This window comes from Aegilops tauschii, chromosome 7 (assembly GCF_002575655.3).
Source record: "Aegilops tauschii subsp. strangulata cultivar AL8/78 chromosome 7, Aet v6.0, whole genome shotgun sequence".
Classification (NCBI taxonomy): domain Eukaryota; kingdom Viridiplantae; phylum Streptophyta; class Magnoliopsida; order Poales; family Poaceae; genus Aegilops; species Aegilops tauschii.
This window is the reverse complement of record NC_053041.3, coordinates 560,699,913-560,721,704: the sequence shown is the minus strand read 5'-3', so window position 1 is coordinate 560,721,704 and position 21,792 is coordinate 560,699,913. Positions and strand designations below refer to the sequence as shown.

General features: G+C 44.4%; 1 protein-coding gene and 2 long non-coding RNA genes across 10 annotated transcripts; 2 read left to right on the top strand and 1 right to left on the bottom strand.

Annotated features, from left to right (window-relative positions):
• Nucleotides 1–9,327: 9,327 nt before the first annotated feature.
• LOC120969073 (exocyst complex component EXO84C-like) lies at nt 9,328–12,263 on the top strand. Its single transcript, XM_073504399.1, has 3 exons — nt 9,328–11,161; nt 11,257–11,393; nt 11,486–12,263. The coding sequence occupies exons 1-3, from the start codon at nt 9,563–9,565 to the stop codon at nt 12,261–12,263; spliced, it is 2,514 nt and encodes an 837-aa protein (XP_073360500.1). The 5' UTR covers nt 9,328–9,562.
• A 683-nt stretch (nt 12,264–12,946) lies between these two features.
• Nucleotides 12,947–14,051, bottom strand: LOC109760856 (uncharacterized). Its single transcript, XR_005762351.2, has 5 exons — nt 13,870–14,051; nt 13,684–13,774; nt 13,496–13,578; nt 13,254–13,356; nt 12,947–13,180 (listed from the first exon to the last, which is right to left on the bottom strand). It is a non-coding gene; the product is annotated as an uncharacterized lncRNA (long non-coding RNA).
• Nucleotides 14,052–16,908: 2,857 nt separating this feature from the next.
• On the top strand, nt 16,909–21,481 carry LOC109760855 (uncharacterized). Of its 8 annotated transcripts, none has more exons than XR_012189678.1 (9): nt 16,909–18,020; nt 18,110–18,641; nt 18,767–18,912; nt 18,993–19,264; nt 19,519–19,574; nt 19,672–19,757; nt 19,842–20,226; nt 20,962–21,051; nt 21,103–21,481. It is a non-coding gene; the product is annotated as an uncharacterized lncRNA (long non-coding RNA). The 8 variants fall into 8 exon arrangements; XR_012189680.1 differs by having other exon boundaries at nt 16,935–17,631; nt 18,277–18,641; nt 21,132–21,481; XR_012189683.1 differs by having other exon boundaries at nt 16,944–17,397; nt 18,526–18,641; nt 21,132–21,481.
• The last annotated feature ends 311 nt before the right edge of the window (nt 21,482–21,792 follow it).

The window sequence follows — 21,792 nt, the reverse complement described above, 5'->3', positions numbered from 1 at the left end:
AGAACACCTTTTTCTTGAAATTTAGTGAGAGATCATCTTATAATGCTACCGTCAATCAAAGCAAAATAAGATGCATAAAAGATAAACATCACATGCAATCAATATAAGTGATATGATATGGCCATCATCATCTTGTGCTTGTGATCTCCATCTCCGAAGCACCGTCATGATCACCATCGTCACCGGCGCGACACCTTGATCTCCATCGTAGCATCGTTGTCGTCTCGTCAACTATTGCTTCTACGACTATCGCTACCGCTTAGTGATAAAGTAAAGCAATTACAGGGCGATTGCATTGCATTCAATAAAGTGACAACCATATGGCTCCTGCCAGTTGCCGATAACTCGGTTACAAAACATGATCATCTCATACAATAAAATATACCATCATGCCTTGACCATATCACATCACAACATGCCCTGCAAAAACAAGTTAGACGTCCTCTACTTTGTTGTTGCAAGTTTTACGGGCTGAGCAAGAACCGTTCTTACCTACGCATCAGAACCACAACGATAGTTCGTCAAGTTAGTGTTGTTTTAACCTTCTCAAGGACCGGGCGTAGCCACACTCGGTTCAACTAAAGTTGGAGAAACTGACACCCGCCAGCCACCTGTGTGCAAAGCACGTCGGTAGACCAGTCTCGTGTAAGCGAACGCGTAATGTCGGTCCGGGCCGCTTCATTCAACAATACCGTCGAACCAAAGTGTGACATGCTGGTAAGTAGTATGACTTGTATCGCCCACAACTCACTTGTGTTCTACTCGTGCATATAACATCAACGCATAAAACCTGGCTCAGATGCCACTGTTGGGGAACGTAGTAATTTCAAAAAAATTCCTACGCACACGCAAGATCATGGTGATGCATAGCAACGAGAGGTGAGAGTGTTATCCACGTACCCTCGTAGACCGAAAGCGGAAGCGTTAGAACAACGCGGTTGATGTAGTCGTACGTCTTCACGATCCGACCGATCCAAGTACCGAACGCACAGCACCTCCTAGTTCAGCACACGTTCAGCTCAATGACGTCCCACGAACTCCGATCCAGCAGAGCTCGAGGGAGAGTTTCGTCAGCACGACGGCGTGATTACGGTGATGATGATGCTACCGACGCAGGGCTTCACCTAAGCACCGCTACGATATGACCGAGGTGGATTATGGTGGAGGGGAGCACCGCACACGGCTAAGAGATCCAAGGGATCAATTGTTGTGTCTATGGGGTGCCCCCCTCCCCAGTATATAAAGGAGTGGAGGAGGGGAGGGGTCCGGACACCCTTGGCGCGCCCCATGAAGAGTCCTACTCCCCCTTCCATGTTGGAGTAGGAGAGGAGAGGGAAGGAGAGAGAGGGGGAAAGGAAAGGGGGGCGCCGCCCCCCTCCTTGTCCAATTCGGACTTGGGGGGAGGGGCGCGCGGCTGCCCCTTGGTCGCCTCTCCTCTTCCACCACTTGGCCCCATGAGGCCCAATTACCTCCGTGGGGGTTCCAGTAACCCCCTGGTACTCTGGTATATAGCCGATAACCCCCGGAACCATTCCGGTGTCCGAATATAGTCGTCCAATATATCAATCTTCATGTCTCGACCATTTCGAGACTCCTCGTCATGTCCGTGATCACATCCGGGACTCCAAACTACCTTCGGTACATCAAAACACATAAACTCATAATATAACCGTCATCGAACTTTAAGCGTGCGGACCCTGCGGGTTCGAGAACTATGTTGACATGACCGAGACATGTCTCCAGTCAATAACCAATAGCGGAACCTGGATGCTCATATTGGCTCCCACATATTCTACGAAGATCTTTATCGGTCAAACCGCATAACAACATACGTTGTTCCCTTTGTCATCGGTATGTTACTTGCCCGAGATTCGATCGTCGGTATCTCAATACCTAGTTCAATCTCGTTACCGGCAAGTCTCTTTACTCGTTCCGTAATACATCATCCCGCAACTAACTCATTAGTTGTAATGCTTGCAAGGCTTAAGTGATGTGCATTACCGAGTGGGCCCAGAGATACCTCTCCGACAATCGGAGTGACAAATCCTAATCTCGAAATACGCCAACCCAACAAGTACCTTCGGAGACACCTGTAGAGCACCTTTGTAATCACCCAGTTACGTTGTGACGTTTGGTAGCACACAAAGTGTTCCTCCGGTAAACGGGAGTTGCATAATCTCATAGTCATAGGAACATGTATAAGTCATGAAGAAAGCAATAGCAACATACTAAACGATCAAGTGCTAAGCTAACGGAATGGCTCAAGTCAATCACATCATTCTCCTAATGATGTGATCCCGTTAATCAAATGACAACTCTTTGTCTATGGCTAGGAAACATAACCATCTTTGATTAACGAGCTAGTCAAGTAGAGGCATACTAGTGACACTCTGTTTGTCTAAGTATTCACACATGTATCATGTTTCCGGTTAATACAATTCTAGCATGAATAATAAACATTTATCATGATATAAGGAAATAAATAATAACTTTATTATTGCCTCTAGGGCATATTTCCTTCACGAAGATTCCATGATTGGTACATGAAAACCTGCAGAGAGTCTGGGGGTAGGATACTTTGATGCTGAGAGTTAAAGAGGAGCACGACCTCGTTGGAATTGAATTGTTGACTCTTCCATTTGAGGAGTTCTTCTAGTTTTTCAATCAAAAGGCCCTCGATAAATTAATGGTCACTTGCTACTGTCTGTAAGTACTACTTCTGTCATTAAGTCTCTATATATAGCTCAGCTCTTTCATTGCATGTATATATGATTATCCTCACTATATTATGCAGATTGAAGATCGTCAAATGCAAAAAGCGGAAATCTATGATATTGGGTTCATTAACACAAATCTCATAGATGAATTTACAGTTAAGTTTCATGCCAAAGACATCGAGGCCAACTTGCTCAAATCGTTGCTAATAAATCAAAACAAAGATAAAATACTCTTTCCTTACAACTTCAAGTGAGTGCTACTGTCTTGTGCATATTCCGTTTCCCTTATTACTCGAGGTTATAGTAATGTAATTGATGAGTTATGCATGCGTGCGCAGCTTCCACTATATTCTCCTAGAGATTAAGCTTGAGCAGGGACTTGTAACCGTCTTAGACTCGAGACGAAAAGATCCCGAGGAATATGCGGACATGACTAAAATGCTCAAGAAGTAAGTTCAATTGATCATTATCACACCATATCGGCAACTTTGTTCATTTCCTGATATCAAGTAATTGTTTTCTTTGTCTCGCAGGGTTTGGAAAGTATTCACCGCACAAGCTCTGGGACTGCCGGGGGAGCTGCGATTTACACACCTGAAAGTAAGTACTACTAGCTAGCTAGTTCCGCGCATCTCGATCCCGTTGATTCTAACTACTTTCATCAATGCCATTTATAATGCTCCATTATCAGTTTGATTGACCTCTATTTCTCGTAAAGTGCTTGTGGCAGGAACCCGGGAATGATTTCTGTGGATACTACGTGTGCGAGTTCATCTACAACGCGACTTGCAAAAATAAGCGGGGCTACTCCAAAAGACAATATGAAGTGTGTAAGCAATAATATTCACAATTTCATTTTATTACACCATCATTTCTATTGAATTTCATTCATATATATGTATTAACCCCCTTCTTCAAATTAGACGTGGCAGATGCGGGATGAACTCCTACCACAAGATCGCATGAAAGCAATTCAAGAGGAATTGGCGGGATTCTTTCTTGATCACGTCATCAATAAAGCCGGAGAATACCATGTGGAAGTTAAGTTCAGATGTTAGGGGATTGTAAGAGATCTTATATTGTATATATGTAGCGAGTAGCGTCGGATAGATATACGAAAACTTGTTGTTCGCCCAATCTCTCGGAGAAGAAGAGGTCAATATCACTTCTCTCTGTATGCATATGTTCATGACGAACTTCTGTACTTAATGGTTTCCTTCATTTGCTTACTAGCTAGCGTGTCGAGGGCCTCTCTATACGTATAGTAAGTAGCGTCGACCAAGCACGGAGATAAGAGAGGGCACTTCTCTCTATTAATTAATTAGCTACCTAACACAATATATGAAACACCTAAATTAACCATACAAAACCCCCCAAAACCCCCAACCCCCCCCCCCTCCCCTTAAAAAACAAAAACCCTAGCCCCTCAACTGCTGACGCGTGGTAGCTTATTGGTCCCGGCCGGTGCTACCAACTGGGACAAAAGGCCCCCCTGCCAGGGCAAGCCGCAACGGCCACGTGGAGCCCCATATGTCCCGATTGGTATAAGAACCGGTACTAAAGGTATAGGGCTTTAGTACCGACCCTTTAGTCCCGGTTCCCCAACCGGGCCAAATGGGCCTTACGAACCGGGACAAATGGCCCTTTTTCTACTAGTGTATGTTAAGTTCTACATATGAGGTTGTGTTTCTGCCATGTATACTTTGTGTGCATGTGTTGTTTGCATTGAGGTTAACTTATACTCCCTCCGTCCCATAATATAAGAGTGTTTTTGACACTAGTGTAGTGTAAAACACGCTTTTATATTGGGACAGAGGGAGTAGTTTGCTATCAGTTTGGTTTGGTTGTTTATGAGTTGTGTTATGTTGTACTGCTCATGGTTGTGTTGTTTATTATACTGTGTTAAAGATACACTATTCACATATCTTGATCTTGGAAGTTATTGATGTGAGCTTTTTTGCACAAAGTGTTCAGAGCTAACACACGAATAATCTTGCAAGTCCTGAAATTTCTATGGGAGTATGTCTTAATGTCTTGTGTTTCTGTTCATTGATGTGAACTTTTAAGTCTCACAGCTGAATGTAAAACCACCATTTGTCTTTCTTTCTCTCATATTTTGTATGCTTTCTTATGTTTGATTATTCCTATTACCAGGATGATCTGAGTCACTCAGAAGAAGTGGAGGGTAGAAGGAGGGCACAAGAAGCTTCGTTTCTCATTGATGTTATGTGTGATAACTTAAAACTTGTGCTTCTCATCCAATCTTTGTAGAACTATGTTGTTGTGCGCTTGTGCACTTGTTGGATCCTTTTGTTGTGCACTTGCACATATAGAACTATTTTTCTGTGCACTTTTAGAATCATTTTGGTGTTCACTTGTTGGGCCTTGAACCTTGTTGTATAGAGGAGTCATTGGATGATGTATTGTATTTCATGTGAAGTGTTACTGAAATGAAATATTCAGTTTATTTGCAATATTGTATTTTGTTGTACTTGTTTTTTAATGGGCCTATCTTGATATATGCATGCTTCTGGCAAAATAATGCATCAGCCCATACAAATCAGACTTTTTTTTATAATAAAATATGTATTGGGCCAGGCCCATGTAGGCTAGATTGGTGGACCGGGCTGTGAAATTTATGATGATTCCATTTGGTCACTAGCAATGCCACGTCAGCTCAGCCACATCAGATCGTACGTGGCTCAGAGAAATGGGTAATGACCAAACCAAAATTTTGGTCAATAGAGATCTGCGACCAAAATTTTAGAAAGGTCATGTTTGTTCGTTCTTGACGGCCAACTGTTGACCTTTTGAATTTGGTCAAAATAGGGTCCTAAAATATGAATAATAACGATTCAGTGACCAAAATGGAGGGTCAACAATGAACAAATTTCTTGTAGTGCTAATTGATACATGCAGTGGCCTTGAAACGTACATGTAGTGGAGTTCAAAGAGAAAAAAACATACACAAAGTCTCTCTGTTCCGGTTGCGGACTCCACTTTTTCCTAGCGTGTGTTTCGTACTCCAGTTAGGCTGCTATTTATTGGTTGTACCTCGTTTACAATCGCTTAAGCTAATTAGAAGCAAGGAACATGCCTGCCAAGTCATATTTTTTTAATGGCATCAGCAGGATATCATGCATGCAATATATATGTCCGAGTAGACTTGCTTGCCGGATTGGCTTCCGTGTTGTATTAGGCACCCACGTGTGCGTACGTTAGCTTTCTATATTTGGACACATACATGATATCATATACTTGTAGTCCAACTTATATCTCCACCGCTATATAGACCTGTAGGTCTCCTTCTCCTACACGTCTTCCATATCTTATATGTGACGGGGATTGCAACTTTTTTTATTTAATACTAGTAAAAGGGTTCGTGCGTTGCAACAGGAGAAAAAAAATATCACACGTTCTTATAGTCTATAATTGGGTGGTTTAGAGTTTGAGAATATGTAGTTGCAGCCGAAACAAAGATGTTCTTAGATTTATTCATGGCGTGCATGAAATGGGGTGTTGTTATCGGTAAAGGAAAACGATAAAAACAAACATTATACATTTGCACACTACGGAGACATACATGCATCATGGGCGGTTAAGCGTAACCAACTTAGGGCATGTTCAACATCATTTCAGCTCTTGGCTTCGCTCCATGACCTCAAGCTTATCCTCGTACCGCCGCCCCGAGCTCGTCCTCGTTTCCCTCTCTGTGAAATTCTTCATGCATCCTCTACCACATTTATTTTTTATATGCAAATATTTTTGTTGCAACTCTTGAAAAAAAATCACATGCATATTTATTAAAGACGTGAAGATTTTTTTAAAGCATAGAGAACATTTTTTTTATGTCAAACTATGGGCACATCCCTCTTTTTTGGGTCTATCTCTTCATATTTCTTCTATAGCGCACCTCGGACATTTATCGGATAACCTCGGATTTTCTTGCCATTCGTTTATAGTGTACCATATCCCATCTTTAGGCCTCTCTTTTAGTATTTCACATCCCATCTTTATGCCTTCTTTTTTATTTCTCGCCATGCATGTCCTTATTTATTTAAATCCCATATTTGTCGGATCTCCCTCCTTGCCATGGGTCCTCTCTTTTATTTCTTTTATAGTGGAACACATTCCATCTTTTTATTCGGGCAACACAATCCATCTTTATTCCCGCATTTATTATTGGATCTCCTTGCCTCAAGGTCCCCTCTTTATTCCTGTTATAGCGCAATCCATCTTTATTCAGGCATCTCTTTTATTTCTTGCCAAGCTTGTTCCTTGTGTACTTGTGGACATATATAAATTGGTGTAATTTCATATAAAGCAGCGATGTGGTACTATTGATTAATACGAGCGAACACTGTCTTTTGACAGAATTGAATCATAGGCGAGCTAGTACCTTCCTTACCTCCGATAAAGAGGAGGCTCGGGTTCGATACCACCGAACCACATTATTTTTTGACTGATTTAAGCGATGCATCGTCAATGGGCCGGCCCATGTGCAAGATGTAATCTTTTTCATACGGACGGACGAAAATCTAACGACGGACCGAACGGACGAAAATTAGGGTGGAGTAAGAAACGCTAGCCCTTTTATTAGTAGGTAAGATAAGATAAGATAAGATATGCACTACGTGACAGACTCCCTACACGTCTCCTCCACTTTTGTGATTATGATTGCACCCTTCCATCTAATATGTCCTACGTGACAGAATTTTTAGGTCAAAAACATGTAGACAACTATATTTGTATGCAATGTTTTCTTCTTTAAATCCTGGCCGTTTATATCTGGAATTAATGGTTGATATAATTTAACATATGAGGACGAACGTGATGGCTTGTTTGACTCTTGTTTTGATTAAATAATAGATAATAGATGTTTTGTACCATAAAAAAATGTATGTGACATGTATATGAAAAATGTGTATACATTTTCAAAATATTTAAACAATGTAAAAAAATATGTGTAGTTAAAAATATTTATTGTCATGAAGAAAATGTACAACGTGTATTTGAAAATTGTTACCTTGTATTGAACAAGTTGCTCAAACGTATTTAGAAAATGTACATAACATATTTGAAAAATGTTGAAAGTGTATCAAAAAATCTTTCACGTGGGCGGTAAAATTGTACATTGTTAGGAAAAGTAGACATGTGTAAAAAATGATTAAAACCGACAAAGAAACCAAAAAAAGCAAAAAAGGATAATAATACAAAGAAAACCATGATAGAAACAAAATAAAACCAAAGAAATAAAAATTCAAAGAAAACGGGTAAAAAGAAAAGTATAACAAAGGAACAAAGAAAAACCGATGAAAACAAGGAAAAAAACATAGAAGAAACAAAAGAAAAAAAATGGAAACCAGGCCAGAGAAGAAACAAAAGAAAAAATGGAAACCAGAGCAGAGCAAGTGACGGGGTTATACCTCAAAGGTAGGCATATACTTAGATATGGCCCACCCTAAGGCCCAAGACAATCAAGAGTATGGTCCAAAATACTATGGGCCAAGAGAGCCACCAGCCAGGCCCAATAGAGCTATAACCAAGACGTCAAATAGTAGAGGGGATACCCACCGTAGGACCACGTGCCTACATTCGAATTACCACCGCGTGACGGACAGAACTCAACAGTCGGTCATCTGGAGGATGCCCCCCTAGGATGTCACCATCCTACCCCTTAGGATGTCACCAACCTACGCCATTAGAATGAATCTCGTCCTTGAGATTCCGGTTGCTCGGAGAACAAATATGGATACACTGACATGAGACAATCCTCCCTTTCCTAGGTTGCTTATTTCTTTGTATGGTGCTCTCACTGAACCTTGTAAAAACTTCTGACCTTACTGCGGGTAGTCCTTTCAGCCTTATCCAACATTCTGACTTGATTTCTTTTCATAGGTCAGATGATGCATGTTACTGGTTACATGCCGGCCCCATGGGTCAGAACGAGGCAGTTTGGGAGCCATCAGTGCCATCAGAAAAAATCTTACCGGGTCGGTGTTTTTTTTTCAAAAAGAGAAAGCCGGTGGTTTTTCTACAAAACCGACCACAATCGTGGTCGTTTTGCCCCAAATATCCGTCTGATGTCTCTTAAAAATTGACATAGAAATAGTTATTTGTCAGTAGTAAAATATATGGAGGTGCGTCTTTACTGGGTGAAAAAGTCAAGAATGTGGCAGCCTGGCAGGATGCAAGCTATATATCGAGTTGGCCTATACCTGGCGGAGGCAACAAGGCGGGCCGGCGTGTGTGATGCTGATGGCCGGCACTTTGGCGCCACACTAGCTGCATATTCTATTTTCATTTTAATTCCAAGATCCGCAACAGCTACCAGCTTACACAAGACACGTTCGTTCCATTCCAATTCCATTCACGGCCAGCAGCCCAGCACCACCACCATGGCTTCCTCTTGGAGGTACCCTCGCCGCCGCCAGGACGACTACGACGATGAGGACGACTATGAGGACGAGGAGGACGACGACTATGAGGAGCAGGAGGATGACGATGAAGAGACAGAGGAAGGCAGCACCGAGGAGGAGAGGTCTCCAACCCCCTACAACATGGAGCTGCACTCCATGACCGCAAAGGTTACACCAACTTTGATCTCTTGAACACTTGTGCAGCTCGATCAGGATCACTTTCTTACTGCTTCTCTAGAAAATTAATGAATTTTGCAGGGCATCCAACACTTGTGCTCCGAGCTCCTGGAAATAAACGAGGCCTCGCAGGAAGACTTCCAAAGGAATGTTCACCTAACCTACCTCTCCTTCCTCAGGTATGCCATACATCGTTCGTCAGTCAACCAATTAATTTATCAATGAAGCTCCTGATCGACAGTAATATGCATGGCCAGATTGTTCCAAGAAGCTGGCGATCTGGAGAAAGATGTCGACCATCTCAAACGCCAGGCCATGGCGCAGAGGAGCCTCCTCCAACATCTCACAAACAACCTGTACTCGCCCTCGATAATACCGGAGAATTCAACAATTGATCCATCACCCAGCAGTATCGCTGACACCGCCGTCGATCCGTTGGACGTTCTTCTGTCAGAGCACAGGATGGACCAAGCCCTTGAGCTCCTTGAAGCGGAAGGGCAGGCGCTGGAGAAACTGCACGGCGACGACGCCCAGATGATCACGGCAAGCATGTCCGCGCTGTCGGCCCGGAGAGCCAGAGTCGCCGACCGCTTCGCCACCCTCGCCGGCAACCGGCGGACGCCACGGCACGAGCTCCTCCAGGCGCTCTCCGGCCTCTGCAGCCTCGGCGACGCTCAACGGGCGAACCACCTCCTCTTCAAGTTCTACAGCCGGGGAGGTGCCCTCCGGTGTGTCGAGGAGCTGAGGTCATCATCACACAGGAATTGCATCGGGGAGCTGGCGCACACGGTCTTCTCCTCCATCCTCAAGGCGTCGAGGAGCTTCGTCGCGCTGCACGGGCCGACACCGTCTCCCGAGCTCAGCCGGTGGGTGAAGGGGGAAATTGATGACTTTGTCGCCACGTTCCGCGACTACTTCAGGTCCGTATCAGAAGCCGAGGCCGGCGACGAGCTGGCACTGGCGACTGAAGCCGCCAACTGCGCCGTCTCCTACTCTTCCATGCTCGGCACGGTCGTCTCGGTGGAAGATGTCAAGGCATTGATCCGGCCTTGCATGGAGGAGCTGCTGTCAACGTATGCCAAGCATCTGGAGAAGGTCGTCAGGTTGTTGGTTTGCTCCGACGCATGGGTGCTGGGGAGGTTCCTCAGGTCAGGAGTCCTAAGGCTACCTCCCGCTCCCGGTGGCAGCGGCGGTGGCGAAAATGAGCACTGCTTGCTCACGGCCAGTGGAAGGAAATTTGTCACGTTGATGCAGGAGGTTGTGGAGGACGTGTCCCCGCTGCTGCGCCTTGGGATGAAGAGCTCAGTGCTGCAGCTCCTGGCCGGGTTGTTCAGAGACTACATGCACTCCATCCTAGCCGTCGACGCAGTCGACCAGCAGCAGCAGTACATGTGGCAGCTCTCCTTCCTCATCAACTGCACCACGCTGGTCTCCTTGTTTCCGATCATCGCCCACGGTGTCTTCATAAAGAGCAACAACCAAGCGTCGCCGTCGCAGATGGAACCAGAACTCCACGGCTTGACCGTGTTCATCAAGGAAGCATCCGGTCAAGTATGGACACACTTCTGCCAGCAGTTCATACGAGACACCACGTCGAGTCTGCATGATAAACCAACATCGACAGCGACAAGCTTCCTGCCCATGATGCCTTGTTCTGCATTCCAGACGGTGTTCCTGCGGGTGAGACAGTTGAGTGATCTGTATGGCACCATCTTGGCCGGTAAAGACGGGACCATGAGAAAACTGCTGCAGGAGTTGATGGAGGCCATGATAATCTGGCTCGGGAGCAACCTAGATCCCTGGATCCATCACGCTCAGAATCTACCCAAGGACACACTTCTTCATCAGGTTGGTTGAACAAATCTTGTACGCGTACGATTACTTCGGTTTGGTGTCCATTTAGACCTTTCCATCTCATCTTACAGAGACTGTACTGCACGCAGATCCAGTTAGATGTTCATTTTCTACTTGAAATTGCACAATTTGGTGGTTTCTCTTCCGACGGTATCAGAACCTCCGCATTGGACCTGCTTAGCAGAGCACAAGAGAAAATATCATCTTTGGAACCCAGTGTGAAGAGGTAACAATTAACAGTTCAGAGCTCACTTCCCTAAATATCTCAGCGGTCAAATTACACATTGTTTATTTATGTCTATGCTGCATATGCAACAGTGATACCATCCATGAAGAGGCATGGGCTACCAATGCCGCGAAACGGGCAGTCCAAGCGCTGGTGGGAGGTGGAGTAGATAGCTCCAGTTCACAAGAAAAAGAAGCAACTGTTCAAAGTGGTGAAGATGTGTTCAACGTTGGAGGAGTTGATGTGGGAAGGAATGCTCAAGGAAGAGATGAGGAGACCGATGATAATGTCACCAGTTTAGATCAGAACGACACACCGGATACTTCGAGCGATAAACATGCCCTGGGTGAAACCGGCTGCGATGAGAAGTCCACCGATGAATTCATGAGCATCGAGAGTGATGGTGGAGCAGCTGAGGGCAACACCGAAGATGGTGTGTTGCCGGGGAATCCATTGATGACAAGCACTGGATTCCTTGATTCAGAAAAGCATAAGTTGCCGGCAGAGAACATACCCGTAGATGTCCATGGTGATGGAATGGGCGGGACAGGAGGCTCAGACGCTGTGGTGGAAGCAACTCCATGTGATTCACACGAAGATGAAGATGACGATGACAAGTGTACCTTGCCAGAACTTTTGCTGGACAAGATGAACCCTATCCATGCGCTCAGTGACCAGAGTGCTACGGACACAACGAGCACGAGCTCCATGGAAATGGAAAGTGGTGATCAACACCCTGATCCGGGGACCGGTAGCAGCGGCGACGCCGACATCAGGAGGCGACGTGGTGCAGCTGCAGACAAGAGAGGTGGTGGTAATAGAAAGAAGAGGGAGGACATGAGAAGAAGCAGTAGGCCGAGATGGCAATGAAGGAACCACCAAATTGCATTCAGGAAACCTTCTTCTCCAATAGACTATCTTGTTCAAGACATGTATACAGAAGCCCTAATGAGACAAATACTTGAAGAACTCGTGCATTGCAACGGATAACAAAACTATGTACTGCCCACTTGGTTGATGTAATGGGTGTGTCCGGATTTTGACGTCTCGTCATTGGTTGATGTACGATTGTTAGATAATAATCCAGCACTTTATGAGGTAATTCTAGACTGATAATTGAAATTCTTCTGCGGATATTAATTCTCGCATGGTATAAATGTTAAAGCCGCAACAAAATTCTGAGTTGATTTTTTAATTTTGAACAAAAACAAAAGTCTCACTAGCAATGATTGTGGAAGGGATAGGTAGCAGGCTAAAGGAAAATGGCTGATGTGGTGTAAGGCAAATCCTTTTCTGTGGTTTTGAGTGAGTGGACCATGGAGTTGTGTATTCCTGGTTTCTACTTTGATATGTTTCATAACTAAAATTGGTAATCCCAGTATACCTCTCTATAAGTCTTCTAGTCTGAACTCTTACAAATCAATCAAATAAAGCAGGGTCACGAGTGGTTTTTCTATAAAAAAATGAGGTCCAACGGTATTGTACATGTACCCACTATTTGTGATACAAGATAGAGGAATTTAGAAGTTTGTTGCTTATGCAACTTTCTATTCTAATTTAGAGGCTTGCTTGGGTTCAGGGAGAAATTACTGTGGACCATGGAAAGGCTTGTGCAGCTTGTATCTCTATAAAGACACTAATTCTGAAGGATTCAAGCTAATGCAGGTGCAAGTATCAAAACTTTGAACTTCTACCTAACAATAAGTCAAACCTTCAGATCAACCTGCGTAGTACACATTGGTGGTGTCAACAAGTCAATCCTTCAGATCAACGGCCACTCTGCAGACCTGGCAATGTTACAATGAAAATCAAGCACGGTACACATTTTGTTTATGTATTAGCAAAGGCTGATATACATACACGATCACTTCAAGGAGAGCTTCATCCACTTACTTGAAATCATGAACTATTTCCTGCCAACCATCAGATCAGAAACCTTGGTGGTGTGCCTCCTTCACACAAACTATTTTACAGGGAATGAATCATCAGTAAGTGACAACTATCAAATGAAGGAGGTTTATTCAGGAAAAATAAAAATGAAGGATGCGGTAAATTACATAAAGAATACATGTAACTCAGAGATCAACTCAATTGTCGTATACCTTTGAAGGCCCTCCCCAATCCCTACTGGGTTTAACAGTATCCCAAGTGCACACCACCCAAAGCAGTATAAGTTTGCAGGGGTCTGAAAAATTACACAAGACAATCAAAATAAATAAATAAAATCTGTCCAAGATCAACAACCGTAGTTTAATTAGGTGATAAAATGTAGAACCCTGTTCATATATACCTCCTTGCTCTCTATATAACTGAAATTTCCTTTGATCTTGGACAGTATCCTACAGAAGATGCAAGTAAGCCACTTCCACATAGAACCTCCCCTGAGTCGATGAATACCGCATCAAACGCGTCAGCAAAGAGTCAACAATTCTACTACTTGAGATATTTCAAGCATTGCACAATTTGATCTAAGTACCATAACAATCAGCAAGTCAAGGTGAAGTACTGTCGAAGCAGAACTGGAGCAAGACTGGCTCGGAGATCCCCATCCAGGACTGGCAGCATCAGCGGCGCGTCCTCCGCCCCGTTCCTCTTCCTCAGAAGCACCATCTGCGTCCCCGCCGGCACACCCGCCAGGGAACGCGCTCGAGATGCGCCGTCTTCGTCTGCCGCGGGGACGAACGGCGAAAATGAGGAGGGTAAAGGCGCGCCGAGGCCGAGGCATCGGGATGGGTGGATCGAGTGCGAGGTGTTGCGCGCGGGGTGGGAGGGAGGAGGCGGCGGTGACGCCGGTGAGGCCGGCATCTCGGCCTCGGCCTCTCTGAGCAGCCGCGTGCGGCGTGGTGGTGGATTGGACCGGCCACGCACGGGCGGCGGTCAGGGGGAGGCGCGAGGGCTGCGTCCTTCGTTTTTTTTAAGGTCACCATGGCTAGCTTTATACTAAATCAAAAAACGTTTACATTGTCTACGAGCATACCAACAGCAAAGTCAGGAGGCTCGTAAGAATAGACTTATTATAAATACTATAGTTACTTAGTTAGCTATAGCACATTAGCCGCTTGATTACACGAACGAGAAAATGCTTAAACATGACCTCCCCAGTTGCAGTACGTACTAGGCCATGAAGGCACGCGTTGCTGCACCTGTCTATTTTGCCAATAGAATGATAGAAACTTATGAAAGGAGATTGCTATCAAGGTAATAATATACATGATTCATCACCAACCCGTGGAGCTGAATTATCAACAAACTGAATAACAACAATGTAGCATATGGCTTGGCCTTCATAGAATTTGATTTTGTAAAGAGCGAGAAAAACAACTTTCATGATTTGCAGCGGAAATGAGTCAAATGATTGAGCATCAATTGGCATCTCTCTCTGCGTCTCTCTCCTTCTCTCTCTGAACATCAATGCTTCTGGAGATTCATCTCCAACTGGTAGCACTTCAATACCTTGTAAGTTGTACACTTGAAAGACAGAAAGACCATCATAGTGGTGCAACTGGAGTTTAGCTGGAACTCTCAATAACCCAGGTAAGGGAGGGGCGATCTATGGGAAATCAACTGCTGGAGATGACATAGGATTGATTCATGGGAGTTAACAGTTTTAAAAGATAACTCTCATTTAGGTTTATCTATGCCAGTCAATTGAAGCCATGTTGATATAAGAAAGATTCACATGTTAACCTGATTTTATAAATTTCCCATGCCTGCCTTTTGTCTGCAGATATAACATTTACATGTTAGCTACTTTAAAACACCAATAACCTCTGACCTAATACATGAATCCAGTGATTGAGTTACCAACCTTTATAACGGCAAGCTTCTGTTGGTATGAACGTCCATGTATCTGCAACAAAAACAGAAATGAGTGATGCATTTCCTTTCTTACCCTAAATAATTGTTAATTAGATACTCGTCCAATCACAAAGAATAAAAACTCTTATTTATTACACAGCAAGCGCACCCAATCTACATATGAATTAAGACTAATACCTCGTGAAGAAAAACAACGGGTAATTTTGCAGAGAGAAGATTCAATGCAGAAGAATCTAGATAAAATTGAAAGTTGTTCAGTTCCTTCTAAAACAGTGGTATCATTGTCTCCCCATAAAAATGCGAACCAGAAATTTATGACACTGTAGGTAGTGGGAAAAAGAAAGTATGAGATCATACAGAAATTGGATTATGCAGAGTGCGTTATTGCTTCATCTAACATTGTGGCTTTTGTCGATTTACAAAAGCTAATATGCCTGATTGGATGCCAAATTCTAAATGTCTTTGATGTTAAGACACCCTTGAGGAAGCAAGATAATATGATGGCTTACTTGTATACTCTGCACCCTAAATGCTACAGAACAAGCACAGTATTTGGAAGGAACAATGATAAAGAATTACATGGACTAAACAAAAGCTAGCCTGCCCAGGAGCCATGTCCAAACTTAGTGAGAACAGGGTGCGGCCAAAAATACAATATAGGAGGCCTATCATGATCCCAGTTGTCACCTCGAGCACAATGGGTCAACAGGAACGCAGTTTACTGTTGAAGCAAGATCAGCCAACGCCCAAGTGAACCCTACGGAAAAGCCATTTGTAATATGATGCAAGCAAACAAGCCAATTCCGCACCAAGCAAACATTGATCCCAAGAACCAAATAGACCAGGAGGGGAGAAGATATGAATGGAAGGAAATGCCATACGGAAGAGATGAAGCAACACGCAAAGGAGCAAAATATATGGAGAATTCTAGAGTATAATGAGAGAAATTGGGGAGTAACGCTTCATGGCCACTACTCGCTATTGCAGGGTGCTTGAAGTGTCGAACTGCCGGTTCAAATTGCTAGGTGTGCATCGATTGCCATTAATGGCAGCAGCAATTGCGATTTACCCCCTCTTGCGGCCAAGGATCACGGGCGACTGGACTACTACTATTGCAGCCAACGCTTCGCTGCCTCACCACCGTCTTGTGGCGTCGCCTGGCAAGTTGACCCTGTCGCTCCCTTGGTCGAACCAGAGGTACGGTCGCATCGCACCTTTGACGGGGCGTAGGTTAGTCGCATCGTACAGACCTGTGAGACCGACGGCTGGGAACGATGTTCTTCTTTCCTTCGTCGGCTCCCATTGGAGGTCAGGAGGTGTAGGTATTTGCTCGCGGACGTAAGGCCCATGGGCCCAAATAACAGATGACCTCAGATTTTGTTCCGGGAGCAGCGGTCCAGCCTGTGTGTCTCCTCTGTTCGTAACTGAATCCCATGCGAGATTAAAAAAATTAGATCTGAAGGCCACAAATGCCTATCAATGCAGATCCAATGGTCGAAAAGAGTAATGGCCTGAGAGGGCTGGAAAGATGCACGGTTATAATCTCTACTCCTAATGTCTGAGTTGGTTGAATAGTCCCCCCACTTTCGACTGGTTTATTTTTGACAGGGTTTTTTTCAACCGGTTTTTTTCAACAAATTACCCCCACCCCACGCCCACCCACCGAACCCCACCGAGCCGATCACGACGACCGAGGATAAACCGGAAGAAACGGACGGGCCTGGGAACGACGACCCCTCGCACGAAAGAAACCTCACGACCGAGGCTACCCTCATCTATTCGCTACAACGACGGCAGCCATGCCGCCGCCGCCACCGCGATCCCTGAAACGCCGCCGATCTATTCGCTACATCGACGGAAACCAGGCGCTAGCCACGGATCCCTTTGCCGGCGCCGAGCAGTCATCGAGGAGTCGGCGCCGATGTCCTAAAGGAGGCGCCGCCACCATCGTTGCAGGCCTCCAGGTCGCCATCGGGACACCGCCGCCGAGATCCGCCTTCGCCTTCGTCCGGCAGAGGCGGCGGAAGGCAGCCGGGAGGGGAAGCGCACAACGACCCGGAAGACATCCGCCCTCACGCGCTCATCGTCTTGCTCGATCTACCCGAGGGCTGCCGATGGGCGCCTCGGCGGCGGCCACGGCGAGATCTGCGTTTGGGACGTGACAATCCCTCCACCCCGGTCGCCGGTGAGATTTCACTGCCTTGATCCTCCCGGTCCCAGTTTATCAGGTCGTCCCTGACAAAGAGATGCTACTGCCGGGCACGTGCACGCACGTGGGGCGGCCGCCTGCGAGCGGGGCCGCGTCCTCTCTCCTTCGTCGACCATGGCCTCCGAACCACTCCGTTGAGCGGTACCTCTGCGCCCAAGTGTCCGCTCCTCGATCTTCAACAGATTTGTTATCTCCTCTCTTCCGTTGCAGGTCAATCCCAATTTGATTTCTTATCTGCTATATTGCATTTGTTCTCCCAAATGGGTCAGCGTGCCTTCTGTGTCAAAATTTGGAGATGTAGTTCTGAAAACCAGTGAACAAGGAGAAATTTGGAGATGTAGTTCTAAAAACCAGTGAACAAGAAGCACATGGGAGCCGCTCAATGCTCTACTATTGAAAGTTGGTGTGGTTGTTTGTCAGTAAAACTTATCTGTAGTCAAGTCATACCCAGCCCGTTGACCATCATCCGAATGCTTCTGATAATAACCAAGTGTTTTCTATTGAATATGTTACAATCCATTCTGAAGCAAACTGAGTTACTAGCAGTTTAAGAAGATGTTATACACCTGACTGACGAAGATCTCTTTTATATCCACAAGGCATTTCATGACGATCCAAGTATATTGCTGATCAAATAGAAAATATGTAATTTTCTGTTTCGGTAATAAACGGGCAATTCAACGTATAGTTGGGGCAGCCTGATTTCCTCTTACACATGCCTGCTAGCAGCAGCAGTTACGACCAGGCGGTTGCGGCCTGACTTGGCGGCTCTTCCTTTTTGTTTTGTGTTTGAATCAGATTTGGCGGTCTCGATTTTACAGGCATGTGTTGATCTTGGTCTTGTTCTGTATGCAGGTAGGGTACACTTGATGTTTCATGTTTGGTGAAAGAAAAGGAGCTTCCTATGTTGATTTCGGGCAAGACATACATTCTGCCATGCATTAGTAGATCAATTGCTTCTCTGTGTAGGGGAACGATTAGCGATTGAATCTCTCTGTCTCGTTTCTTGATTATCCAATTAATTTACCCTCATCTATGCATAAATTGGTCCGATTGAGTTATGCCATTTTTCTAATAATCTATATTGGTTCTATATATGACTAGAACAATATGATACGATGCACATCGGTCCGCTTTACTGGCAGCTATCTTTCAAGATGGAGGGGAGGCACTCGTGTGGACCTGCTCAATGTTCGAGGAGATACGGCTGACTAAACAAGGTTATTTTGAAGTTCTTTGTCGTTCATGTTAGCTATCTATCAGTAATAGTACAACCTTGATTTTTATGTCGTTCAGGTTTACCTAACATTCAGTAACATTACTTTCCATTGGAGACTTCTTACAGGAGGTGCTTATAAAATGATGGTTGAACATGTACAGATTTTGGATCACGATCATCTATTTACCAGGCATCAGTTAACTCAAGGCATCGATCAAAATCTAGCATTCTTTGTTGTGTGCACCATGGAGAAGACAAAGAACAGAGATTGTGTGATATATCCGATAGCGCAATATAATTTTCTCTTGCATATTTATAATCTGCCATTTGAATGATGTTTTCTATGTTGTAGTCAAATCAAGACAATTTGCAACTTTGGTGTTGTGACGTTGGAGGCCGTGCTCAACAGCAATGGGGGACTGTTCGTTGATGCCCGACCCATGATGCCGGCGAAGGAATGAGAGTCGACGAGGAGTGGACACCATGGGTTTGTGAACTGGCGAAGCCTCCGTTGTCCGTTTGGTAATGTCCGACGCATCAGAGGCATAGTATGACTTGCCCCGATTATGATGTCGTCTACAAACATCCGACGGAGGGGAGCCCGTCCCAGTTTCCATCTTGATGGTAAGTTCTCTAATCTTCTATCTCATGGGATGTGATGTGGTTGCCTTCATTTTGGCTTTTGACAAAGGGTTGAAATTAGCTTATGTGCTTCCGACAATTAAAATTCCAGTGATATTATCAACCTTCAACGAGCAGTGACAACGAACTCCATCCCCCCACACCACCACACCCAAATGGCGTAGGATAGACTGATGTTTCATGTGATGTGCTTTAAGCCATGTTTCAGCTTGTCTTGACCCAGCATGTATTTTTAGTTTCAGTTGTTGAGCTCTGCACTATAAAACCGAGAAATACCCAAGGCTTTTTACAGGTCAGGCATGTTTACTAAAATATATAATTTCTAAATCATTTCCAGCAATATGTGAGTTGTTTGCTTGCTCAACCTTACGCTAGGATCATGTCTACAGACTACAAATAGAGGGAAGTTTGCATGTGCCTTACTAGAGACAGATGAACCAATAAAATGATTGGAAAGGTTCTTCCCAAGCAAAAGGTAAGCTGAATCTTGTACAGTTTACTTCATAATATATTTTGGTCAGTATGTTGTTTATTTTCTGAAATTGATACTCCATTGTAGATTACCTATGATGAAAATTACATTCTCTGCGGGCGCTGATTCAGATATATTACTATGGGCAAAGGAAGTTCAAAATTTATCTCAATCAAACATGTGCAAAGGAAAATTCAAAATTTGTTATGTCAGGAAAAGATTCTTAAACCAGTGAAGTATCTAGAGGGCTTATTAGGACACTGCTCATATTGTTTGATACTTTACCATCTGGGGATTAGGCTACCGGTGAACACGACAATGCGGCTGTTGGTCACGGATGCCGGGGGCGTGAGCGGGGTTGAGGAGCTCACATGGTGCTATACATGACGACCTGCGAGTGGTGGCAGGAGGTGGCATGCCTGCTGCTTGGCTGGAAGTCCGACATGAACTCCCACGACCGAGTGTAAGCATGGTACGTACCCAATCGTCAAACTTTCTTCTTTCACCTCCTTCTTATGTAGAAATTAAACTTCGCTGCACACCGGACATTCCTACTTTCAGTCAGTCATTTCTGCCCATTCTGATTGTTAATACTAAGTGTACATGTCACCCACATTGGACCAGTTTATTGCATTTGAATTACCTTGATCTATGGAAATAGTTATATAGGCATGCTACGTGCAAGTGCTTATCTAGGCAATCCAAAGTTCAGCCTGTAGTTTTATGCACACCATCCCAGTCAGCAATAGGTGCATGGTTGCCCATGCGTTGCCACAGAACAATCCTACAGTGGGGCAGTGCTATCCTAAAGTGGGGATGAGAGGATTCAGCGGCTGCACCGGTGGCTTGTCTATCTCCAGGAGATGGAGCGCGCCGCCTCATCGATGTGGGAGTTGCATTGCACTAACTGGGCACGATGCCTCATGGATGCGGGAGCTGCAGTGCACTATTTAAGAGTTCAAAAGCATGAAGGAGGAAATTACCTACAAGTGTTTAAGATCACGAAGGAGGATGTCAAAGTTTTCCATTGTCAAGGACTTGTGAGCAAGTAGTATATGGACTTCACTCTGATTCTAATGAAAAAGTTGGCTATCTGATTCTAAAAATAAGAGCAGAAAATAATAGAGATGTATCTACATGTGTGTGCATTAAAATTCATTTTTTTCTGTTAGTCGAGGTTATAACCTTTCAAACTTTACTTATCCAGGTTGTGAAGACCTTCCAGCATTACCCCAGGAAGCTAACACATCAGCTTGTGCCATACGTGGTGTTTTCTTGTTGATGAATGTTGGTCTAGGTAATTTCTTTGATGAACCATGTGACAATTAATAAAGTTAATAAAGGACAGCATACTCTTTTTGTCCGCCTTGATCGCAGTGGGGCGGGGGTGAGGCGTTGGAGAGAGGCGGGGCAGTGGTGCATGCGTGCAGTGCGTCTGGACGACAGAATGCATGATCGAGTGATCGGTGTGGTAGTTGGCGGTGCTTGGGCATTGATGTTCGATTTTAGAGGAAGAAGAAAGATTAGCTGCTGATTTTGGGGGGAAGAAGAGAGATTGAGCGTGTTGTTGTTGTCGTGTGTGGTCTTGGGAGAGGAATAAAAGAGAGTAGTAAAGAGCTGTAGAGAGATAGCGAGGGATTGAGAGGCTACTACTATTTTTTATTGTTGTCGATGCTTGCACAATGCTATTTCTTATTATACTGGGGTATTCATCTTTGGACTAAAAACAATCATCCCCCCCCTCAATATTTTAGTCATGACTTAGTTTTACTTACTAACCTCTCTTCATATTTATTTGTAGATTGAATTTAGCTTTTTATGAAGTTCTAAAGAATAGTTCTGACCTTTGTGGGTAGTCAACCCAATTCTGGTTCTTGGTTGAAAGCCTCTTGCATCATAGTTTACTCAAAGGTAGCTTCAGATTGATTCTCGTACCTAGGGAGTCATCCTTGGAAGCAATAGTTCTAATTTTTATAAAGAAGCATGTTATTTGTTTGTTTTTGTATAACCAAAAAAATATTTCAAACATATGTTGTGA

What these genes read in the sequence shown, in the direction of transcription:
- LOC120969073 (XM_073504399.1), top strand. Translation starts at nt 9,563, where the DNA reads ATGGCCAGATTGTTCCAAGAAGCTGGCGATCTGGAGAAAGATGTCGAC. An exon ending in AGGACACACTTCTTCATCAG is followed by an intron (nt 11,162 to 11,256) that starts GTTGGTTGAACA and finishes TACTGCACGCAG; the next exon opens with ATCCAGTTAGATGTTCATTT. An exon ending in TTGGAACCCAGTGTGAAGAG is followed by an intron (nt 11,394 to 11,485) that starts GTAACAATTAAC and finishes CATATGCAACAG; the next exon opens with TGATACCATCCATGAAGAGG.